We start from the raw sequence: 19,284 nt of genomic DNA on the forward strand, positions 1-19,284 counted from the left end.
CAGAAGACTGCCTTTGGCTCTATATGAAGGTCACATTGGTACTGCTTTTGTTCGGGTCGTGTCAGCACTCTGCCACAATACCTTTCTCAGGGCTTTTAAGCCCAGCAAACAAGTGGCTGGTGGCTATGTGCGTCTGCAGACCGGGGGAATATAAACATACAGATTTTATTTTCATATTTTTTTTTACAATCAAGTTGGGAAACCGGTGATGTTTAAGCAAACGGGCTTCAGCCCTTCCATTGCAGGATCTCTTTGGGGACAGATGAGGAAGAGGAGAGCAGGATCCAGCTCTTCCTCCCAGAAATAGAGGGGGCAGCCGACCGATTCTGTCCCCAGCATCCACGGAGGTGGTGCCAGCAGAAGGCCTCCCATTGCCTCGTCACTTGGTGCAAAGCTGCTGAAGTAGGATGTAATTTTAAATAGCTACGGTTTGGGGCTTTTATTTGGGGTGAGGATAAAACTTAACCTTTGGTTTTCCTCTTCTAAGCGTGCGGACAAGACAAATGACCTGTAATTATTTCTCATCTCTCTTGGGTTTGGGGTAGTTGGGTGCCTTTGTTTCTTCTTTTTTCCAAATGCAGGATTCTCTCAGAGGGTTGGTCTGCAACGAAGCAACGCCTTATTTAAATGAAACTAATAAAGCAAGGAAGGAGCTTCTATTGCAACTGTTCGTCTCCTAATTAAAGATCAGTTCCGTCAAGCAAGCAGTTTTGGGCTGTTCTCTTTTGTGTGGGTTTCACAACATTTCTTACTCATCTCAGCACAAGTTGTAGTAATTTAGGCTTCCACCGAAATACACACAAGCTTCATTTCAGGCATGTGAGTAGTCCTGCTGAAGTAAAGGGAACTAAAGTTAGGCACATGAGTAAATATTTCCAAGGTTGAGGCTCTCGTCTGAATCTAAATATTTTTTTCTTTGATCAGGTTTTGAGATAGCAAATACTTGAAATCGAGCAACGTTTTAGCATGGGAGGGGAAAAAAAAAAAAAAGGCAAAACAACAACAAAAAACACACCAAGAAACCCAACATGGTTATCTGAGCGCTGTGCTATTTATGGGCAGATATATTTTCAACCTCCAGGGCTGGAATGGAATGCTTTGGGCTGCAGGGAGCTGGGAATCCTTCCTCGCTCTGCTCTGTTTTGACACACGAGGTCTTAAAACTCTCTTTTTTTTGCTCTTGGCTCGAAGGTGGCTCTTAGGCAGTGGTCCAGTACTGAGTGGAGCATGCATGTGTGAGCTAACTTGGAGAAGTGTAACTTTTAATCCGCAGTGGTACTGGTTGTAGGTACATTTTTTTCTCACTTGGCTTTCCGGTAAATAGATTTTACTAATGCAGCATGACTAACAAGCCATACTTTTCGTAATTTGATGCATTTAAATTGCTGAAATTATTTGACCCAGTATTTTAAAAACAGAATGTGACTTGGCTTTTAATTGTTCCTGGTATTTGGGAGTCGAGCGAGTGGAACAGCTTGTTTGAAAATGTGCTGATGTTCATCACTTATCAGACAAAATGTCTACGGGGTTTTATCGTGGAGCCTAAACTTGCCAGCTCGATCTGGAATTAAAGCTCCAGCTGCTAACCGCGCCCTGCCGTGCCTGCAGCCTGCCTGGTGTTTGCAGGAGTGGGTGAAATCCATTTAATATGTTATAAATGGTGCTGAATGAAATCAAGCAGCAAGAGGAGGCTCAGTAGGACTTGTGGTGTCCCAGTGAAGGTCGGTGGCGCCTGGGACACAAAGAGCCATGGAAGAAACTCATGGGGGGCTCTGTTGTGTGCTCTGTGCTCCGTTTATCCGGTGGCACCGTGCCATGGTGTGTGAGGGATGCAGTGACTGGGACATCTTCAGCTGGGAAATGTCAGGTAACGTTCTGCTAGGGCTTGGGGAAGAGAAAGGGAGCTTCTCCTGGCTAGCGTGGATCTTACAGCTGTATTTATACTCTCAGCCACCTCTTCCATCTCTCATTTCTGTGACTTCACGCCTCGGTGGGCTGGAGCTGTTGCAGGTCTTGGAGGGGAATTTTTTGGGGGTCTTCACCTGCAGCCCAACCAGCCCCTTCTCTGCTGGTGGCTTCACCCAGCACCTCCGTGGCCATGCTGGGTGCAGGATCATCAGGGGACAGGGGACAGGAACTTCTCTGCTCCCCCTTAACGTCAAAGCTCAGGAAGAAATCCTGAGGGTTTCAGCTGGGGCAAGAATACAGCTTGAAAAAAACGTCGGTGTTTCCTTTATAAATAACATCAACAGCTTGTGTACGGTAAGTTGAATCGCTGATCGGAACTCCTAGACCTCGAAAATCCATCCTCTGCACTTGGTGCTTGAACACATAATAAATAGCTCGGAACCAACCAAAACAGGGCAGCAGGGAGCTAATTTTGCTTTGGAAATGGTTTCTTTTGCTGTAGGAGCTTAAACCTGGAGTTCTGGGTGCTTGAGAAGGAAGCCTACGGAATAAAAGTTTTCCCCATCGAAGTATTTGTTAGTGGTGCTAGGAAATTTTTATGTAACTCACAAGCAAGTGCATTATATTAAAAAAAAAAAAAAAAAAAAAAAAAAAAGTATAATCTTAACCATCTTTCCCTGCCTTTGAAGGGATGATGGTTTGTCTGCCCCTGGATTTCTTTGTTTCCCTTTCTGCTCTTTGAAAGCGCCGCGTGGTTATTGCTGCATCTGCTCACTGTGCGGCGTTCGGGCCGGCTTGGCCTGGGATGACTTTTGTTTTGCTTTGCTTTGGGCTTTTTGGGCTTTTGTCCCGCACGGAGCAGCTCTTTGCCGCCCGGGATCCACAAACATCAGGGCTGGGCGCTGGGGCTTTGCAGGTGGAGCAGCGCGAGGAGAGGCTGCGCTCACAGAATTGCCTGGCTTGGAAGAGACCTCAAGATCATCGAGTCCAGCTCGCTGCACCTTGCTTATCCGAATCCGTGGATTTCCCAGCTTCTCAGGTGAAACCAACGATTCCTGGCTTTTCGTGGGGGAAGAAGAACCAGCAATTCAGTGGAGTCTGGGTCCACCTTTCCTTTAACCAAGAAACTTCACCCATCGGTTCCTACAGCTCATATCATCCAATCCATCCATCCCCGTGGTTTTGAAGCCATCAGTGCGTTTCAGCAGCGTTTGCTGCTGCTCTCTAAGAGATGGCAGGAGTCTGGCTGCGTGTAGTTACTGTCAGCAGCAGGCACAAACCGCTGCTGGTGTCATTGGAGTTTCTCTTGCCTCGTGTGTCATCGGGTGCTCATCTCCGAGCCTTGCGTAGGGGCTCGGCGAGCGTGAGCTGGCCAGCGCTTCGTCTGCCCGCAGTTAAGTTGTTCTTGGAAGCGAGGGATTACGTTGGGTGCTTCTTCTCTGTATCCAGTTATGTTTTCCAGGTAATCGGGAAGGAGTTCGCAGCTCTCAGCCCGTGCTGCTCCCGGCTGGGCCGCTCAGCGTGGCACCGAGGACGGGAGGTGCTCCTCCTTGGAGAAAGGAGCCTGAAACCCGAGGTGTGCGTCGGGGCAGGCTTGTGGGCAGTGCTCGAGGCATCTGTGTTGTAATGCTGGAGGTGCTCCTGGGGAGCGCTTTGCTTCTGCCCGTTGGAGCAGCTTGGTTGGGCAAGGCTCAGCTCAGCTGGATGCGGTCGGAGGTGGTGCCTTTGGGAGCGTCCTGCTCCGGTGGCAGGTTTGTTTTCGGCTGAGGAATAGTGTTCTTTACTAAATAGGTCAGCTAAAAAAAAAAAAAAAAAAGGCATTTAATGCCCTGGTAACTTCTGCGGTATTAGATTTGTTTTTACTTGAGTCTCCTCCTGACCCTCACCTCGTTGCTTTTTGGACAGCCTGCGTAAACAGGAAAACCCAAGTGCAGTAAGGATAACTGGTGTGTGTGGGGGGAATTATCAGCTACAAGTGTGGATGTACTCGTTGAGAACAAAAGGTGATTGATCCTTTTTTCATCGGTACACGTACAGGTCTAAATGTTCTTATTGCGTTCCAGCCGAAGGACCTGAAAAACATTTAACAAGTAGCCACGGCGCAGCTAAATTTCTGAAAAGTTTTGAGAATAAAGAGTTGTTTTAAAAAAGCAGAGCTTGGTACCTTAATTTAGGTGGTGTACACCTTGCTCTGTCATTTTTTTGGTGATAATTCAAGGGGAAAAAATCCCGGTTTGATATCTTACTTGGTTTTATACATGTTATTTATTAATTAAAAAATGCACATACACTTCTGCCTCCCTTTAACTCAGAGTTCCTGTTGCTTATGTTCTTTGTGCGTCCCAGAAATAATATTTGGAAGAGTTAATAGAATTTCAGCTTCACTTTGTGCTGCTGTACTTGTCTCGAATTTGGCAAGTTCCTAGTTTCATGAAAATAGTTTGAGGTCTTGTTAGGAGACGTCAGCGTGAGCTCCGATATTCCTGGACACCACGGAACCCACGTGGGAGGGACGTAATGGGAATGTCACAGCTCCAGGAGAATCTTCAGTGGGATTTTGGGCTTTCTTGGACACCAGGACAAAAAAAAATAATCAAGTTATATTAATTTGTATTGTATGGAACTAGTTGTTAGGAGAGGAAGGTGATCCATGAGCTGCTACGCTCTGATGAGGAAGGCCTACTGGACACGGGATTTGGCGGCACGAATTCAGCTTCTGTTCTATTCTGTTTGAAACCTTAATCTTGATAATTTTTTGCCTAGTTGAATCAATGAACTAATAATTTGCTGAGGCAGAAGAATAGAAAAGCCTTGGTTGTTCTCTTTGGAAGACATTACAGAGGTGTAAAATAACTTTGTATTTAAGAATAAGTGTTGTTATCAAACATAATATTGAGAACCAAAAAATCAAAGACAGTTCATTAAACTTGTTGTTTCTTCTTTTCAGGTTTCCTCTCAAAAAACCTACAAGGTGAGTAGCTGAAGCTTAATTATTTATCTATATTACAAATTATGGTACAGCATTTTTGAAGGAGGAATGGGGCTTGAGATGGGCAGAGGAACGATGCTGTGCTGGTGCATGATGTGCAGACACTTGCTTCGGGGGGTGTGGGGTGGGTATTGTAAGTCTTCAATTTTTGCATCTCTAAACATTTACTGTTTGGTGGGAGAGGAGGTGGAGTTAAGACTTGAGGAGGTTTTTCAGTCTGGAACTATTTTGAGGGAGATCATTTTTCCCCTTGACCTCGCTTTGGGAAGAAATTCAGAGCTGAACCTAATGTGTGCCTTCTTATCTAGATGGCCTTAGAGGTCATTCCCAACCTAAACGATTCTGTGATTCTATGATCCAAACTTCTTGGTAGCAAACAGAACTAGTTAAGGTTATTTCCAGAACTAGTTAAGGTTGAGCAGTGCTTTTGTGGCGTGATAGTCAGGATCATCTGCTTTGCTTTGACGCAGACACGGCAGCATTCTGAGCAGAGAGTCTCCAGCTGACAAGAAGCAGAAGGTTGAACGCTGCAGCAGCACACACGACTTCGATCCGACAGGTAAAGTCTTAAAACTTCACGGCTGAAGATCTGGGCTTTGATCTGAAAAGTGCTGGGGATCGGAATGAAACCGGTTTTAATGTGTCAACAAATGTGGTTTGTGAGAGTTGTGCTCTTCTGTGCTTGCAAAGCCCTCCGGAAGCATGCAGGCGTTGAAATGAATACGGGCTTGCTTTAAAACGTGCTCATCGACAAAGTCGCTGTTAATTATGCAAGAATAAACCTAGATTAGTGGTATCAGTGAGTAATTATACCTCCTTCCTCTTTCAGGAAAGTTAGTCTGAAATGTCAGGAGGCAAATACTGTAATTAGTTGTGAGTAGTTCCCTGGCTGTTTTAGTACAAAAAAGTGTGAAATCTGAGACCTTACAGACTCGACTAGCTCTGGTATTCCTTGTAAATTTTTTCTGAAGTTTAGTGGATTTTGAACCATCTCCTCAGAGGGAATTTGTGCTTTCCGACATGCTGTATTTTAAGATGAACTTCTGTTTTTTTCAAGGATATGCTATCCTATTTTTTAACCTTCTGAAAGGTTGGATCTGGGTCAGCTTGGTCAACCTGTCCAGTGCTGTCATGGAAATTAGGATGCATGCAGGGATTCTTCCTTCCCTCTGCGAAACACTAACCCAGTGACTACTGTGTGTGTTCATGAAATGCATGACAGGCTCTTGCCTGAGCCTCCTGGCCCCATGCAATGTGCTTTTTTCATGTCTGTGCATTCTGCTGTTCAGCCCAGTGATTTCCCTGGGGCTTGTGGAAGAGACAAGAGTTGAATCTAAAGGTTGTAGAACTTGTAGAATGTGTTTTTGCACAAGGCATTTGAAGCTGATGTTTATAAACCGGCCTGTTCGTTAATGCTTCCTGCCACTAGCTGCATGACTCCTTCCTAGTGTGCACAAAATAAATTAAAATGGGCTTTTAACATTATGTTTAAAAAAAAAAAAAAGTCCTTTAAGGGAGAGAACCTAAATTAGTGGTTGTCTTCTTTTCCTTAGTCCTTGGGAATACATAACGTAAAATTATGTTGGCTGGGGGAGGTCTCGGGCTCTGAAGTTGGTTTGCAGAAAGAATTTGTCAGAAGCAAACTTCAGGAATCTTCTCATCTTAAATTGATGAAAGTAATTCCGATTCGAGAGCTGCTACCTGGCACCACTGTACAATGGTTGTGATGTGGTCTAACAGATGAACTCTGTACTGTAGCCTTCATAAAATTCCTTTCTTTTTAAGGGGTAAATTCAGAATGCTGAACCACTGTGCACATGTTTATTACTTACTCTGGAGGTGAATGTTACCAGAGTTTCTATGCTTGGACTGTTTTTTATCGAGAATATTTTCTGTAGTTCATAGCCAAGAACTTCTTTTATTGTCTCAAATCCTGTAATAGATTCTTTGTGGTGTTACCTGTGTCTTCATGCTTGTATTATTCACCCCTTATTCCAAGTGTTTCGCCTACGTTTTGTTCACATCCTATTTGTGTTTTGCACGATTTAACCTAATAAATCAGTCTGTGTTTTTCATTGATTTTTTTTTTTTTCTCATGTTTGGTCTCCATATTTTCTATATCTCTTTCTCCTTTTCTCCTGCTCTCGTGCAGATAGCTCCTCCAAGAAGACAAAGTCTAGTTCGGAGGAGAGTAGATCCGAGACGTATGGTAAGCTAAAGCAGCCGCTGCAAGCCTTGCACCTTTGCAGTCTGCTCCATGCTTTCTGTCTGTGCACCCGAGGCTTTTATCCTTTACGTGATCCGCATGGTTGGCTCTGCAGCAAGGAGTGGGAAACTGGGTTTACGTGTTGCTTCAGTGTATCAGCTTGTAGTTCTTGTAGTGGCTGGAAACTAACCCGTACATGGCAAGCACAGGCTGGCACCTATGTTCTCCTGTTCTCCGTTCCTAACTGGGAAAACCTGGTGGGGCTGCTGTTCTTGGAGATCTTGTGCCACCGAGTGTTTTTGGCATTGTGCGAAGACACGGCTCGTGCTGGACTCCAGCAGAGGTTTTGTAGTTGGAGAAAAGTCTGGGTCTTGCTCTAACTGTAGAGGTTAACCTGGGTGAGCTGGTAACTCGTATTCTGCATTATCTGTAGAGGATCTTTTATCAATTTATTTTTATTTTTCACAGAAGTAGAAAAACCATACTTGAAAATATTTTTTTTAAATGTGAGAATGTGAACTTAAATCATTCCTCATATGAATTTAACCGTTCTTCATTCCAAAGTGGGGCTAACTTCCCTGGTACTCCTGTATTACTCTATTACTGTGTAGTGAGCATGTAGGCTGGAACAAATTGGCGTATAACAATTTGGGACAGGAGTAGCTCCACGTCATTATGTTGCCAGCACACCTTGACCGGTGCTGCTGGAAAGAGTGTGCACCAAATGGAGCCTGTTTGCTCGTCTGCCCTTCTTCACCTTACATCAGATACATCAGTCTTTAGACTGTGACACTCTCTCCATCCTACCTTTATGTTAATGACCTGTTGAATTTGTGATCCCTATTTGTTCTGGTATGTAAAATAGTCTGTGATATCTTCCAATTTTTCTCCTGTTGATAATTTTGCTTGCTGCATAACCTTCTGTGGGCTTTTGGACAGAGGCACTGACTTGTCCAGTATCAGTTTTATTATTTCACTAGAATAAAACTGCCAGGTGTTACTGTGAACCAGCATCTTAAACCAGCTGTGTAACATGAAATGATGCTGGCATAGCTCTGATTGGAAGGAACATTGGAAAAAAAAAAAAGCAAAACAATCAACAAATGTGTAGAGTTCCTTCTCAGCCACTACAGCCCTTCAATTGACACGGCTTAGGGAGGTGTGTCTGTTCCTTCTGTCAGATCTCTCCTAACTTTCCCTGGAATTTGGAATCACATTTCTTATTAAAAACAACCCAACCGACCACAACCAACCAACCAAACAGGGGTAATACGACAGTTATGCTCCTCGGGGTGTGAGACTTCCACAGAGCCTGCAAACAGGTTTGGAGAGAGCTTCGGTAGGGCTGGAAACTCATCCCAGAGAGACCTGGCCTGCTGCAGCTTACATCTTCCTCCTCAGAAACAACAAACAAGGAAACAGCCTGCTCAGAAAGCACGTAGTTTAGGATGATGTTTCTGATGAGCTTATGCTGAATCCTTGACTAGTTCTTCCCTTCACCAGGTTGGTGCTGGCTGGGGACAGCACAGGTTGACTAGCTCCCTATGGCTTGAACCTTCATTAGGTTTTGCCTCACGCTGCTTACCCATAATATACTGGAGGTGCTGTCAGACTATTCTAGTTTAATTACAGGAAACATTTGGTATGCTTAATGGAATGTATCTGTGTTTATACTTCTCCCTCAGTCTGTACAGTGTCCTGGTTTTTCATGTATGGCAGAAAGAAACACGACTTCCGAACTTAAGCCTTCACTTCCCCCAAAGTTTCCTGCAGATGCTCTGTCCGTGTCCAGTATCTATGGGAGCAGTTTCCACTCATCCTTCCTTTCCAGTGGCCTTTTCTGTTGTGGACCTTGCCCTGCCTTTTGTCTCTACCCTCTCCTTTTCCCAGGTTCTGTGGTATGTGTAGAGAGCTTTGCTGTTTGCTTTGGAAGGGACCAAAATATTTAAAGACCTGCAAGTGGAAATATTGTACTGATATTTTTCTTGCCGGTGACTGGATGGTAACTGGCTCTTTTTTGGCTAGCCCTTGGAAGGTGACTAATAGAAAAGTCTTGAATGACAGCAGAAAAAGGAGGTGTGGCTCTGTGTGTTTGTTCTTACCTCTCAAAATTCTTAATTAGGGAGCAATAGGCCAGAATTCAAAGAATATAAGTGGCTTGGCTGGGGAGAGTGGTTAGGTAGGGAAATTGTTCTGATAGACAGAAGTTGATTTATAGCCATATCAAACTTAGAGGGAGGTATTTTCTCCCATAAATCCAACCATCTCGTATCTGTGTACTCAACAAGGTCTAGCTGATGAGAAGAGAGATTGAGCGTAATTTCAGGTATGCTGTAATTAACTAATTAGTGCTATAACCATCCACAATGCTTGACACCTCTTCCTTGAAATAGAATTCCCATCTCTTAAACAAACTTGAAAATTGATTATAGCTTTGGGGGTGAGAGGTTAGATATTGGTTACTTGCTCCCTAAAGATACCTTCCTTTATATTTACTAATCATAAGTTTCTGACTCCGATGCTAGACTAGACCTTCTGCATACTCTTCCACATATTGCCTCCAACTTTGGGGCAGGTTTTTAGTTTTTTTTGCTTTGCAAATCCAGATTTTGCCCCTGTTGACACGTGTTTAAATCGAACCCTGCAGAATCTGTCCTTACTCTTCCTGTTTTGTTCCTCGCAGTTCTTGTCAGCCTTGTGTCTTTATGTTGTGACCATTTTTCCAGCCTCTTAAAAGGACTCTGGGGAGCCCCTCATCGCTCCCCTTATAATAGCCAGAAACGGCTCGGAGTGCAAGGGGCACTCGACCACAGGGATTGAATGTGTCGTTGCCATGGGAGCAGATAGTCCTATTTTTAATGGTTAAAATACATTGTTCTTTTCTTCTAGAAAGGTTACCAAGCTTTGTTTTATGAATGGTTTTCAGTGCCATTGTTATTAGCAGCCTTATCAGGACATTATATGCTGCAGTAATTTCCAACAGGACAGTTTCTGCTCAGGCTTTACATGACTTCTGTTACCAAGTTAGTGGAAGAATCTGAAGAATGCTGCAAATATGTCATTTGGTATGAAGAACATGGTGATAACTCGAATGAAGTGAAATGCAGAATTTCATCCGATGAGAAATTGCCGTTATAAAAGCCGATAGTTTTATTTATTTTGTGGAGCAGGGTTTCTGGAAATCTTTGATGGAAATAAAGCCTCCCAACTGAAGTGAAACAGTTGGACAGTCTCAAAACCCCAAGGAGTTTGTTTTTGTTTATTGAATGATTCATTTCAAATCACTATATTAAATTGCATTTTCCCATTGTGGCCTCATGCCTCCAGGGAGGTTAGAGTTCACGAGGCTCCTCCCGTGCAGTGTCCCACACAGTTTGATCAGAGGAAAAGCCCCATTATGTTATGGGAGATGTAATTCATGGCTCCATTCTCTCTTGTGAGTTAGGTTTTCAGAACAAACTCCTGCTGTATTTGTTATGCCCTGCTGGGGAATTGAAATTTCGTATTTAACTGAATAGCTTCAAAATATTTAGGATCCGTAGAGAAGAAGATGAATGGTCTCTTAACTGAAGAAGTTCATGGACATTGAAAATGTCCCTGTTGGGACTGTTCAGACAGTCATTTTCACCACCATGTGTAAGTGACCTTGAGAGGCTGGGACTTTACCCTTTCCTGCTACCCAACAGGCTCACTTGTAAGGGGGCTGGAGAAGTGGCCACAACGTCTCGGAGGGAATAGTGCCACCTATTGAAGAGCTGATAGTTTTAGTTTTTCCTCTAATTCCACTTCTAATCTTAAACCTCTAACTACAGCTAGTAGCAGCTAATGCAGTTAGCTGCTTTGCTGCACTCAGGGCTTGAGTAACAAACACATTTGGGGAATTGCAATATGCATGAAGATGAAAAAGGATTTTTAAGATTTCTTTTTCTTCCACAAAATGTTATGAATCCACTCAAAATACAAATGTCTGATTTTTTTTTTTTGTACTTAAAACACAGTCACGGTGATGTTCCCTTATTTCAAGATACTGTCATGTGAAAGTGAATATGGGACCAAGATAATTATTGATTTGATTTGAATGTTGTCAATGATGAGTTCCTTTGACCTTGTAACTTTTCTTAAGCTTCAGCTGGAAAAAAATGAAATACCTTGGTAAGGTTCTTCAAAAAGAAAGACTCATGATTTCCATCCAGGAAACGCTGAGAATTGGAACACCCAGGCAAGGAATGAATGAATCGTGCACCAAAAGCTGATTGCCACTTGCTAACGTGGGCTCTTTGGTGTTGCACCGACCTCGTAGACTTTACTTGAAGAGGGTGAAGTTGCTGCTCAGTGTTTTAAAGCACGAGTTCCTGGAGGTACTTGTGATATCGAGGCATGGCAGTAACAGCTGCTGGAAACCTCACGGTGTGTGTCAGTGGGCTCTGGGTGGTTTGTGCCATTCCAGGGTGTCTAATGAGGTGCTCAAGGTACCAGATCTGGGTGGTGAAAACACCACGGCTCTGCTCTTAAAGTTCCCCCACGAAGCAGATTTCAGGTGGAATGTGTTTTATACAGAAAGAACAGAAGTGAGCGAATGACGGGTTTGCTGGGGAGGTCCTGTGTGGCTCTGTCCCCACAGCAGAGCACTGGAAGAGCACTGGAAGCTGCTCTTTTTGGGTTACCTGCCTCAGCCTGGCACTGCTGTTGAAGCTGCCCTGGTTCTGCAGGCAGTGCTACCTTCAGAAAACTTTCACATCCATTAAAATCACCGTAAAGCTGCTGCGTATCTCCGTCAAGCATGGTGTCTCAGCTGGCCTGTGTGGTCCTCACTATTTTGTGTTAGACCCTTTTATATCATGTTAGGGAAAGGGCTAAGTGCTTAGTTCTGATCTGAGGTGAACAAATACAGGGAAAAGGCAATCCTGGAATAATTTGGGTTCTGTTACCTAATTTCTGTTACCTTCCCATTGTCAAATTAAAAGGCGGTCTTGGGTGGAATTGAGACCTGTGGTTTGAAACTGGTTAATTCGATCATTCCTACAACTGAAGTCATACTCTGCAAGGCCAGCTTTTGTTGCATCTCCTAACGCACTGCCTCTGCGTTGGCATCACGTTAATTCCGGGAGGGAGCTTATCAGTAGCCTAGATCCAAAGGTTGTTGGTGCTGGTAAAGAGAGAAATTCCGTGGAAGAGCAGCGAGTACACAGGGCTATGCTGTGCCTTTAAGCAAGGAAAGTTCTTATGAGTCAAAAGATTAGTTAGTGTCTTACTCATAAAACCTGCACGTCTGGCAGCAAGGTTGAAAACGAGCTGTTTTGATGAAATAGCATATGTTCTCTTTCCCACACCCCGCCCTGGGGCATCATTCTTGTGAAGTGAGACTTGAAGAAGCTTGGTCATATAGAAAAATGGGAGGTACAAAAGGGAGAGGCATGTTCTTTCACTTGAGCATATAAAGAGGGTGTGAAAGGTGGTGGTTTTTTTTTCCTCTTGTCTGCTTTCCCCTTGCATCCATTCCATCAATTTACTGCGGATTGCTGCGGATGGAGTAATTTGTTTCTCCTTTATCAGCACAAGGGGAGTTAGCGGGATGGGATTCTGTGACCAGATGGCTGCAGAAGTGCTGGAAAGCAACCTTCTCCACCGCTCCCACACCTGTCTCCATGTATGCCACACTCAAGGAGAACAGGGCTGACTGGGTGGACAGTGTTTGCACTTGAGGCTCCTCATTTCCATTAGGAGTTGCTCCAGAGACATAAAAGGAGCTGTGCTGGTACGAGAGTGATTTAAAGCATGGATGTGACTCCGCGGTCTCTTCCAATTCATTCCTTGAAAATGATTCCAGCAAAGACAGCTTTGCTGGGGCAGCATCTTCTCGATTTCCTTTGCCCCCTCCACGCTAAACGACACTGCTGCAATTTTGGCAGCTGATGTGGAGGAGAACTCCAAGTCTTTCTCGAGATGCTGGTGTCAGAATTTCGCCTGATGTGGCTTCAGAAATGAAGCAGCAAAGCAAGCTGTTAGAAAGCAGGCTGATGTTTAGTAGCTAGTGGTTTCTGCTATGTAAATAAAAAAACATCCTTGAAGCATTTTGCAGAGTTCCTAAAGTTGCTTTTCAAGATAAAGGCTCCATTGTGGTAGGCTTTTGCAGCTGCTCTTAGGGAAGTGCTCTGCAAGGAATATGCTGGGGCTGCTGCTTTTTTTCCCCTTTTTTTTCCTTGTTTCATTTTCAGGTGAGCAGTAGACATAGCTATTGGACTAGATGATCGTAGAGGTCTTTTCCAACACGGATGATTCTGTGATTCTGTCTAGCACTTCACCTTCTCAAAGTGCTGCACCTCCTGAGGACATCTGTCTCTGCTGGCTATTAATGTTCACAGCGTGCTGAGGATTCCTGGGAAAACAAAAGACAATTTGCCTTTGATGTCACACAGCAAGTTAGAGGAGGAGCAGATTCAAACTCACATCTCCTGGGATTTTGGCCCAGTACTTAGCCCAGTAATAGCTCAGTGGGAAGCACGGTCTTGATTTCAGAAGACTAGTTAAGGGTAGCACACGTGGCTCGTGCTTTGTTACTGCTACTGATCTGCTTCTCTTGAATATTCTCACCTGGAACAGAAGGTGCCCTGAGATGAGATTTTTCTCGTATCAGCACAAGCTAATTTTTCAGTATTAGCACAAGCCATTTATGCTAGTTTGAGAGCTTTGTAACCCGGTTATTTATTTATTAAAAGTAGCTTGTAAAAATCATTTGGTGCTCTTGATGGTGTACGGGAACATGACAGCCCCATGCTGCTCTTTGAAGACCTATTGATACGGACAGAGGGAAATTGTGCTCATTGGTTCGTGGACACTGCTGCTCCTCTTTACAAGCTGCTTTTACCTCAAGTTGTGTCTGATGTGCCAGAGCTGTCTGCATCTCTGCTGTTGTATATCTCTGTTTTGTGTAACTGAAGCAATAAGCTTGACCTGTCTTGACATTCCTATCTGTTTCTGGACAGCTGCCCTGTTTCTGTCTCTCATATATTTTTCCCTCTGTTGTCTTGTACCAGTTTCTTTCAGTGCTCTGTGATTATCTAGGAGGATAAGGTTTTGGACTGATGCCTAGCTTGTGTCTCTTTGTATTTCTCTCCTTCTCTTTCTTCTGCCCTTTCCCCACCTTTCTTATGCAGGTCTTGTTCAGCGGTGTGTTATTATCCAACGGGATGAAAATGGATTTGGGCTGACAGTCAGCGGAGACAATCCAGTCTTCGTGCAGTCCGTCAAAGAAGGTAAGCAGACATGCTAAATATGCTAGCCAGAGAGCAGCCTAGAGGGTTTTCGTGTGAATCAAAGAAATATGTGCACGAGTTGGAGTAGAAAACTCCAAATTCTTTCCTTATGGGTGGGATGGCTGTAGCTATCACAAATTTGGGAAGAGATGTGCAAGGACAAAGAGTGTCACACTGCTGGGATGCAGTGAACCTCCTGTGTCTGATGGAAATGGAAACTGACCTCTTGCTATTGAAGGGAAGTAAGTTTATGCCTGGTAAAGCGGTGGATTGTGGTTTAGCCTAGCCACTACAAAACGGGAACAGAACTACTTTAGTGTAGATACTCAGAGATGTTAATCTGACAAAGAAAGAAGAAGCTTGGGTGAGTGTGGGAAGTAGCTTTGCATGGAACTACAGAAGTGCTTCAGCTGTTTTTGGTTTGGATGATTTGTATTGAAATTGGAACTAAATGGTTTCTTGCCTCTGTAGATGGAGCAGCTATGCGGGCTGGAGTGCAAACAGGTGATAGAATTATCAAGGTAAGGGCATTCACATCGTCCAAGAAACAGATAATTTGTATTAAATGAGCTCTTTCCCTGAAAGAAGGTCATTGAAGGCTCTGCACTGATGTTTGCTTTTTGCCTGTGGGATAGAGGAATGGTCTACGTTTCCCTGTTCTGGGCATGTACAGTAACCACTGAAAGCCCACTGCTGAATGTTAGTTTTGTTTTGGATCACTCTTATTTCAGAACCTCATTGGCAAGTTCAGCATCCTACAAAGTTCAGTTATCACATGTACAGAGAAATAGAGGTATCACGGGAGAGGAGCAGTGTGTGACTGATAATTACCTGCAGATAAATAATTGTCTTGGATTTTATTGTTACTCACATAACCGCACCCCAATCAGTGTTCTCTTTTAGTCCCAAACAACTAAGAAATCAAGTCATTAGCTAAAATGATTATCTAAATCAGTGCTGCAAAATGATGGCTGTGCTAGAGCCGCTTTGACACAGATAGAGCTGGGATTTCAACCAAGCATATAAATTAATGAATAAAGTTAACTACCCTGAATGTCCTTCTGACCAGTCGGAGATGGGTTGCTTTCTCACGTTTGGTTGCTTGTTTTTCTTTGGTATGTGTGTATGGCTTTCTTTTTGTAGAGCTCTGCTCGCTGAGATAACCTTAGAGGGAGAAATTGTTTCTCTGTTAGTGTCTTGAAAGTCATAGTAATAGAGATGAGAGGAAAAAAATACTGTTGCTTGTTCTATTACATTGCTTATTGTGTAGTGTGTGGGGACCCAGTGGGATTTTTTCCTTGGTTAGAAATCAGGAGCTAACCAGTGTTTACTTTCTCTCTCATATCCCCAGGTGAATGGCACTCTTGTAACACACTCAAACCATTTGGAGGTGGTAAAGCTGATCAAGTGTAAGTAAAGGCATGTTGCTATTTTCATCACTGTGCTCCTTGAAAAAGCATGAAAAGCATAATTTTAAAGGCTCAATGATTGATTCAGCTATCAAGTGACAAGGACAATCACATCCCATGCTGAGAGATGAAGGGTGTGTGTAAAACAGGCAGTGAAGTGAAACATGGGCTAATTTTGACTTCTTGGACTTGAGCTGATCCATGCTCCTGCAGTTTCTTCTTTTCTTGTTATTAGAAATTACCATCAAACATTACCCATGCATCTTCCAATTTTGATTTCACCTGAAATGCCACAGCTATTCAGGCACTGTTAATGCAGATTACTTTAAGTTGCTTACAAAGTCCTGACATTTCCAAATAAGTGAATTCCTGGTTGATTTTCTTGTACTATGAAGAAAGCGTTAGCAGTTCCTTCCACCCCGGCACAGTTTATTTTGTGGTGTGAGCCTATGCATACTGTAAATGTAACCTGGTAGATTAGAAATTGCCCTGCATTTTCATTAAGGTTGGCTATCATGAAATGTTTCGGATTACCTGATATTTAAATAGAGATCTCTAAAACTGAGCTGACAGTGCTCAGCGGTGCGAAGAGCGAACAAATGAAGAATGGTCTGAGTTGTGTCTCTAGGGGTGAGAACCTTAGCAATCTGCAAGTGTCTCTGAAATGTGTCTTCTTCTTCTTCTCCCTGCAGCGGGTTCCTATGTAGCTCTCACTGTTCAGGGGCGCCCACCAGGGTCGCCCCAGATTCCCTTGGCTGAGTCTGAAGTGGATCTGGCAGCGTTTGGGCATATGTGTCCCGTCATGACATCGCCCCATTCGCCTGGCACATCAGGAAATACAGAAAGGATTACTAGCCCAGTGCTTATGGGGGTAAGATCTAAAATACTCTTTCCAAAGAACCAGTTCAGCAGTGGAAAAAATGTAGTCATTTTTCTCAAAGGAATTGTTTTGAGCTTCTTGCACAAATAATAAATTGGAATTACAGTATTTGTCTGGCCACCCAGTGGGCATTTAATCACATGGGAAAAAACATATTGCAAGGAAATGCTGAGATAATGCAAAGAGAGTTGAGAGGTTATTCACAGGTTGTCTTTGAGACAGGCTGCAGTTTGTATGGTGTGAGTTGACACAGTGTCTGCTCAAAGCCAGGTATTCTGTAATTTCTATTAATAATTGGGCTGTAAGACATGCAGACATGACAAGAGTAAGGAAAGCAAAGACACTTTTTTTTTCCTTTCTTTACCTCTTTCCTTCCTTCTTTCTTTCTTTCTTTCTTTCCTTTTTGTTTAACATAGATAGCTATGTTCAAAAGTAGGAGTGAGTGATTACATTCTATGTAGGATAGGGTTTGCAGAAACTTGAATTGCCTTTTGTTGGTCTTTTTCTGGGCCCATGTTTAGGAAGTAGGCAGAAAGCAGGCGTATCCATTCTCCTTATCTTCCTTCACTCCTTACAGCTCCACCAAAAAAATGGACCCTTAATTTCTCCATATTTTCTAGGAGGAGAATAATATTGTCCACAACCAGAAGGTGGAGATTCTGAGAAAGATGCTACAGAAAGAGCAGGAGCGGCTGCAGGTACTGGAGTTGTTGCATGCATGCAGGAGAGGTGGAGGGAAGGGGCTGATGCGAATTAAAAAGATGGGTTGTTGAATCACTATTAAGTAGCTTATTCAGCATTCCTTTGCGTGGCTTCTGTTTTAGTTTAGCTTTTCTATATACTGGCCTAGCATCAGAGATCTGTCTAATTGCTTGGACTGGTCAACTCTTGAATTTTTAATCTTTGACAGGACTGGAAAAAAAAAAAAAGTGTTAGTTTAAGTGGAAACGTACATACCCAGTCAATCTGGTCTAATCCTAGGACATGTAAGCATCTTTGACTAACTGAGAGTGAGTCATTTCTCACTAGGAGCAACAATTGGCCCTGTGCTCCTCAGTGGTGCTGAGTTATTGTGTCTTCAGCTGTATGCTCGATGCGGTTGTGATTAATTTGGTATATCTCTAGAATGGAGTTATTTTCATATGGCACGAGGCAGAGGAGAGCTGGATAAAACACACATTCCATAGCAGTTATCTGATATGACAGTAGGTGTGCAAAGGTGCTGTTTCTTATTTTAGATGTGTTAATGGAATGAAGATTAGTAGTAGGCTAAGATTAGTTGTAAGCTTTGATATTGAGCAGATACTGAGTGATGAAAGCTCATAAAATTACTTTTCAGTCTCTGCAAGAAGAGTACAGCCGATCGTCCAGCTCACGACTGCTCAAAGAGATACAGGAAACAAAGAAGCACATTACTCAGCTGCAGGAGCAGCTGTCCAAAGCCACAGGCTGTACTCAGGTAACACAATGTGTCAGGCTTCTCTGTGGTATGTTCTGGTTGAAAATTCTTGGGGGATGATGGTGTTCTGGGCAAGCAGGAGTTCCCTGCCACACTCTTCAGTGCTTGTACAGCCAGATTGCACCCTCTAGAGTTGAGACTGGTAATTAGGCTGGCAGAAGCTGTCAAGTAATACAGTGGAATGGCAGTATATGAAGTGGACTTTACAATGAACTTCCAGACAATCTATGAAGAACTGCTTTTAAAGCAGTAAGTGCAAATTGTGAGGTATATTATTTTGTCAATACAACCTAGCAGAACCCTCTGTAGTCATTCTTGCCATGAAGAATAAATTACTGGAGGCTTAAAACCAGCTTTTTTTTTTTCCTTTTTAAAGTTGTATTATTTTTCCTCTTTTTTTCTCTGCCTTTAAGGTTATAAGTCCTGAAAATTTGGTGTGATTTTCTATTGTCTTCTCCTAGAAGAACATTGCAACTTTTTAAAAATACATGAAGGAAGTTTAATAAATAATGTGGGCTGTCTACGTTTTAAAAGAGCTAGTGTTTGAGTATAACAGTCTCTTGAAATATTTTACTTGCTCTGTGCTGCTCCCAACTCACTTTTATCTTTTTAGGATGGAGTTTTGTCCTCCAGGTCAGTGACAGAATCGCTGCAGATCAGTGAAGTGGAGGCAGAGAGTGGGGATGGTCTGTGCAAACTAGATTACAGCAGTGACAGCCCGTCCCGACCAAACAGTGACATAGCTGATGTGAGTACTGAATGACACCATGACTTTGTTTCTATACCTCTTAGATTTGGTTTTCTTGTGCAGATTGTTTAAGTTTGTATTGTTCTGTGTGTTATAGATCTGTAGTGTCTCAGTAAAGGTGTGTATTACTAGAGTAGGCTTCTAAATACACACCAAAAATATTTCCCTGGGGAAGCATACTATATTGGTTTTCCATTAGGGACTGAGAAATAAATAGTGTGGGTTTTGGGTTTTCATCCAGGACTAGATTTTCCTGGCACACTCCCTGTAACCAGACAAAGAAAGATGGATGCCAGCATCTTTCTCAAAACTGAGAGATGCCAATTAGAGTATCTTTTAAGAGCATGTTAATGTTCCAATTGCGGTAGCTGTGACTCAGATCCAGTCACTGGGCAAGTTGCCATGAAAGTGAGGAAGAGCCTTACTTTTACC

At 43.2% G+C, this 19,284-nt stretch overlaps 1 protein-coding gene across 9 annotated transcripts in view; it reads left to right on the forward strand.

Annotated features, from left to right (window-relative positions):
- Positions 1 to 19,284, forward strand: part of ARHGEF12 (Rho guanine nucleotide exchange factor 12) — a 74,181-nt gene that overhangs the window by 25,351 nt on the left and 29,546 nt on the right. For 3 of the 9 annotated variants that reach the window (XM_084495701.1, XM_084495702.1, XM_084495703.1), the window contains 10 exons: positions 4,856 to 4,879; positions 5,368 to 5,456; positions 7,050 to 7,106; positions 14,258 to 14,356; positions 14,828 to 14,877; positions 15,708 to 15,765; positions 16,458 to 16,636; positions 17,266 to 17,343; positions 17,985 to 18,104; positions 18,718 to 18,852. In XM_084495701.1, coding sequence (XP_084351827.1) covers positions 4,856 to 4,879; positions 5,368 to 5,456; positions 7,050 to 7,106; positions 14,258 to 14,356; positions 14,828 to 14,877; positions 15,708 to 15,765; positions 16,458 to 16,636; positions 17,266 to 17,343; positions 17,985 to 18,104; positions 18,718 to 18,852 — 889 coding nt within the window. Of the gene's footprint in view, positions 1 to 3,515; positions 3,660 to 4,855; positions 4,880 to 5,342; positions 5,457 to 7,049; positions 7,107 to 14,257; positions 14,357 to 14,827; positions 14,878 to 15,707; positions 15,766 to 16,457; positions 16,637 to 17,265; positions 17,344 to 17,984; positions 18,105 to 18,717; positions 18,853 to 19,284 lie in introns of those variants that run through there. The other 6 variants (XM_084495704.1, XM_084495706.1, XM_084495698.1 and 3 more) reach the window with 5 other exon arrangements.

Source organism: Aythya ferina, assembly GCF_964211825.1.
Source record: "Aythya ferina genome assembly, chromosome: 22".
NCBI lineage: Eukaryota > Metazoa > Chordata > Aves > Anseriformes > Anatidae > Aythya > Aythya ferina.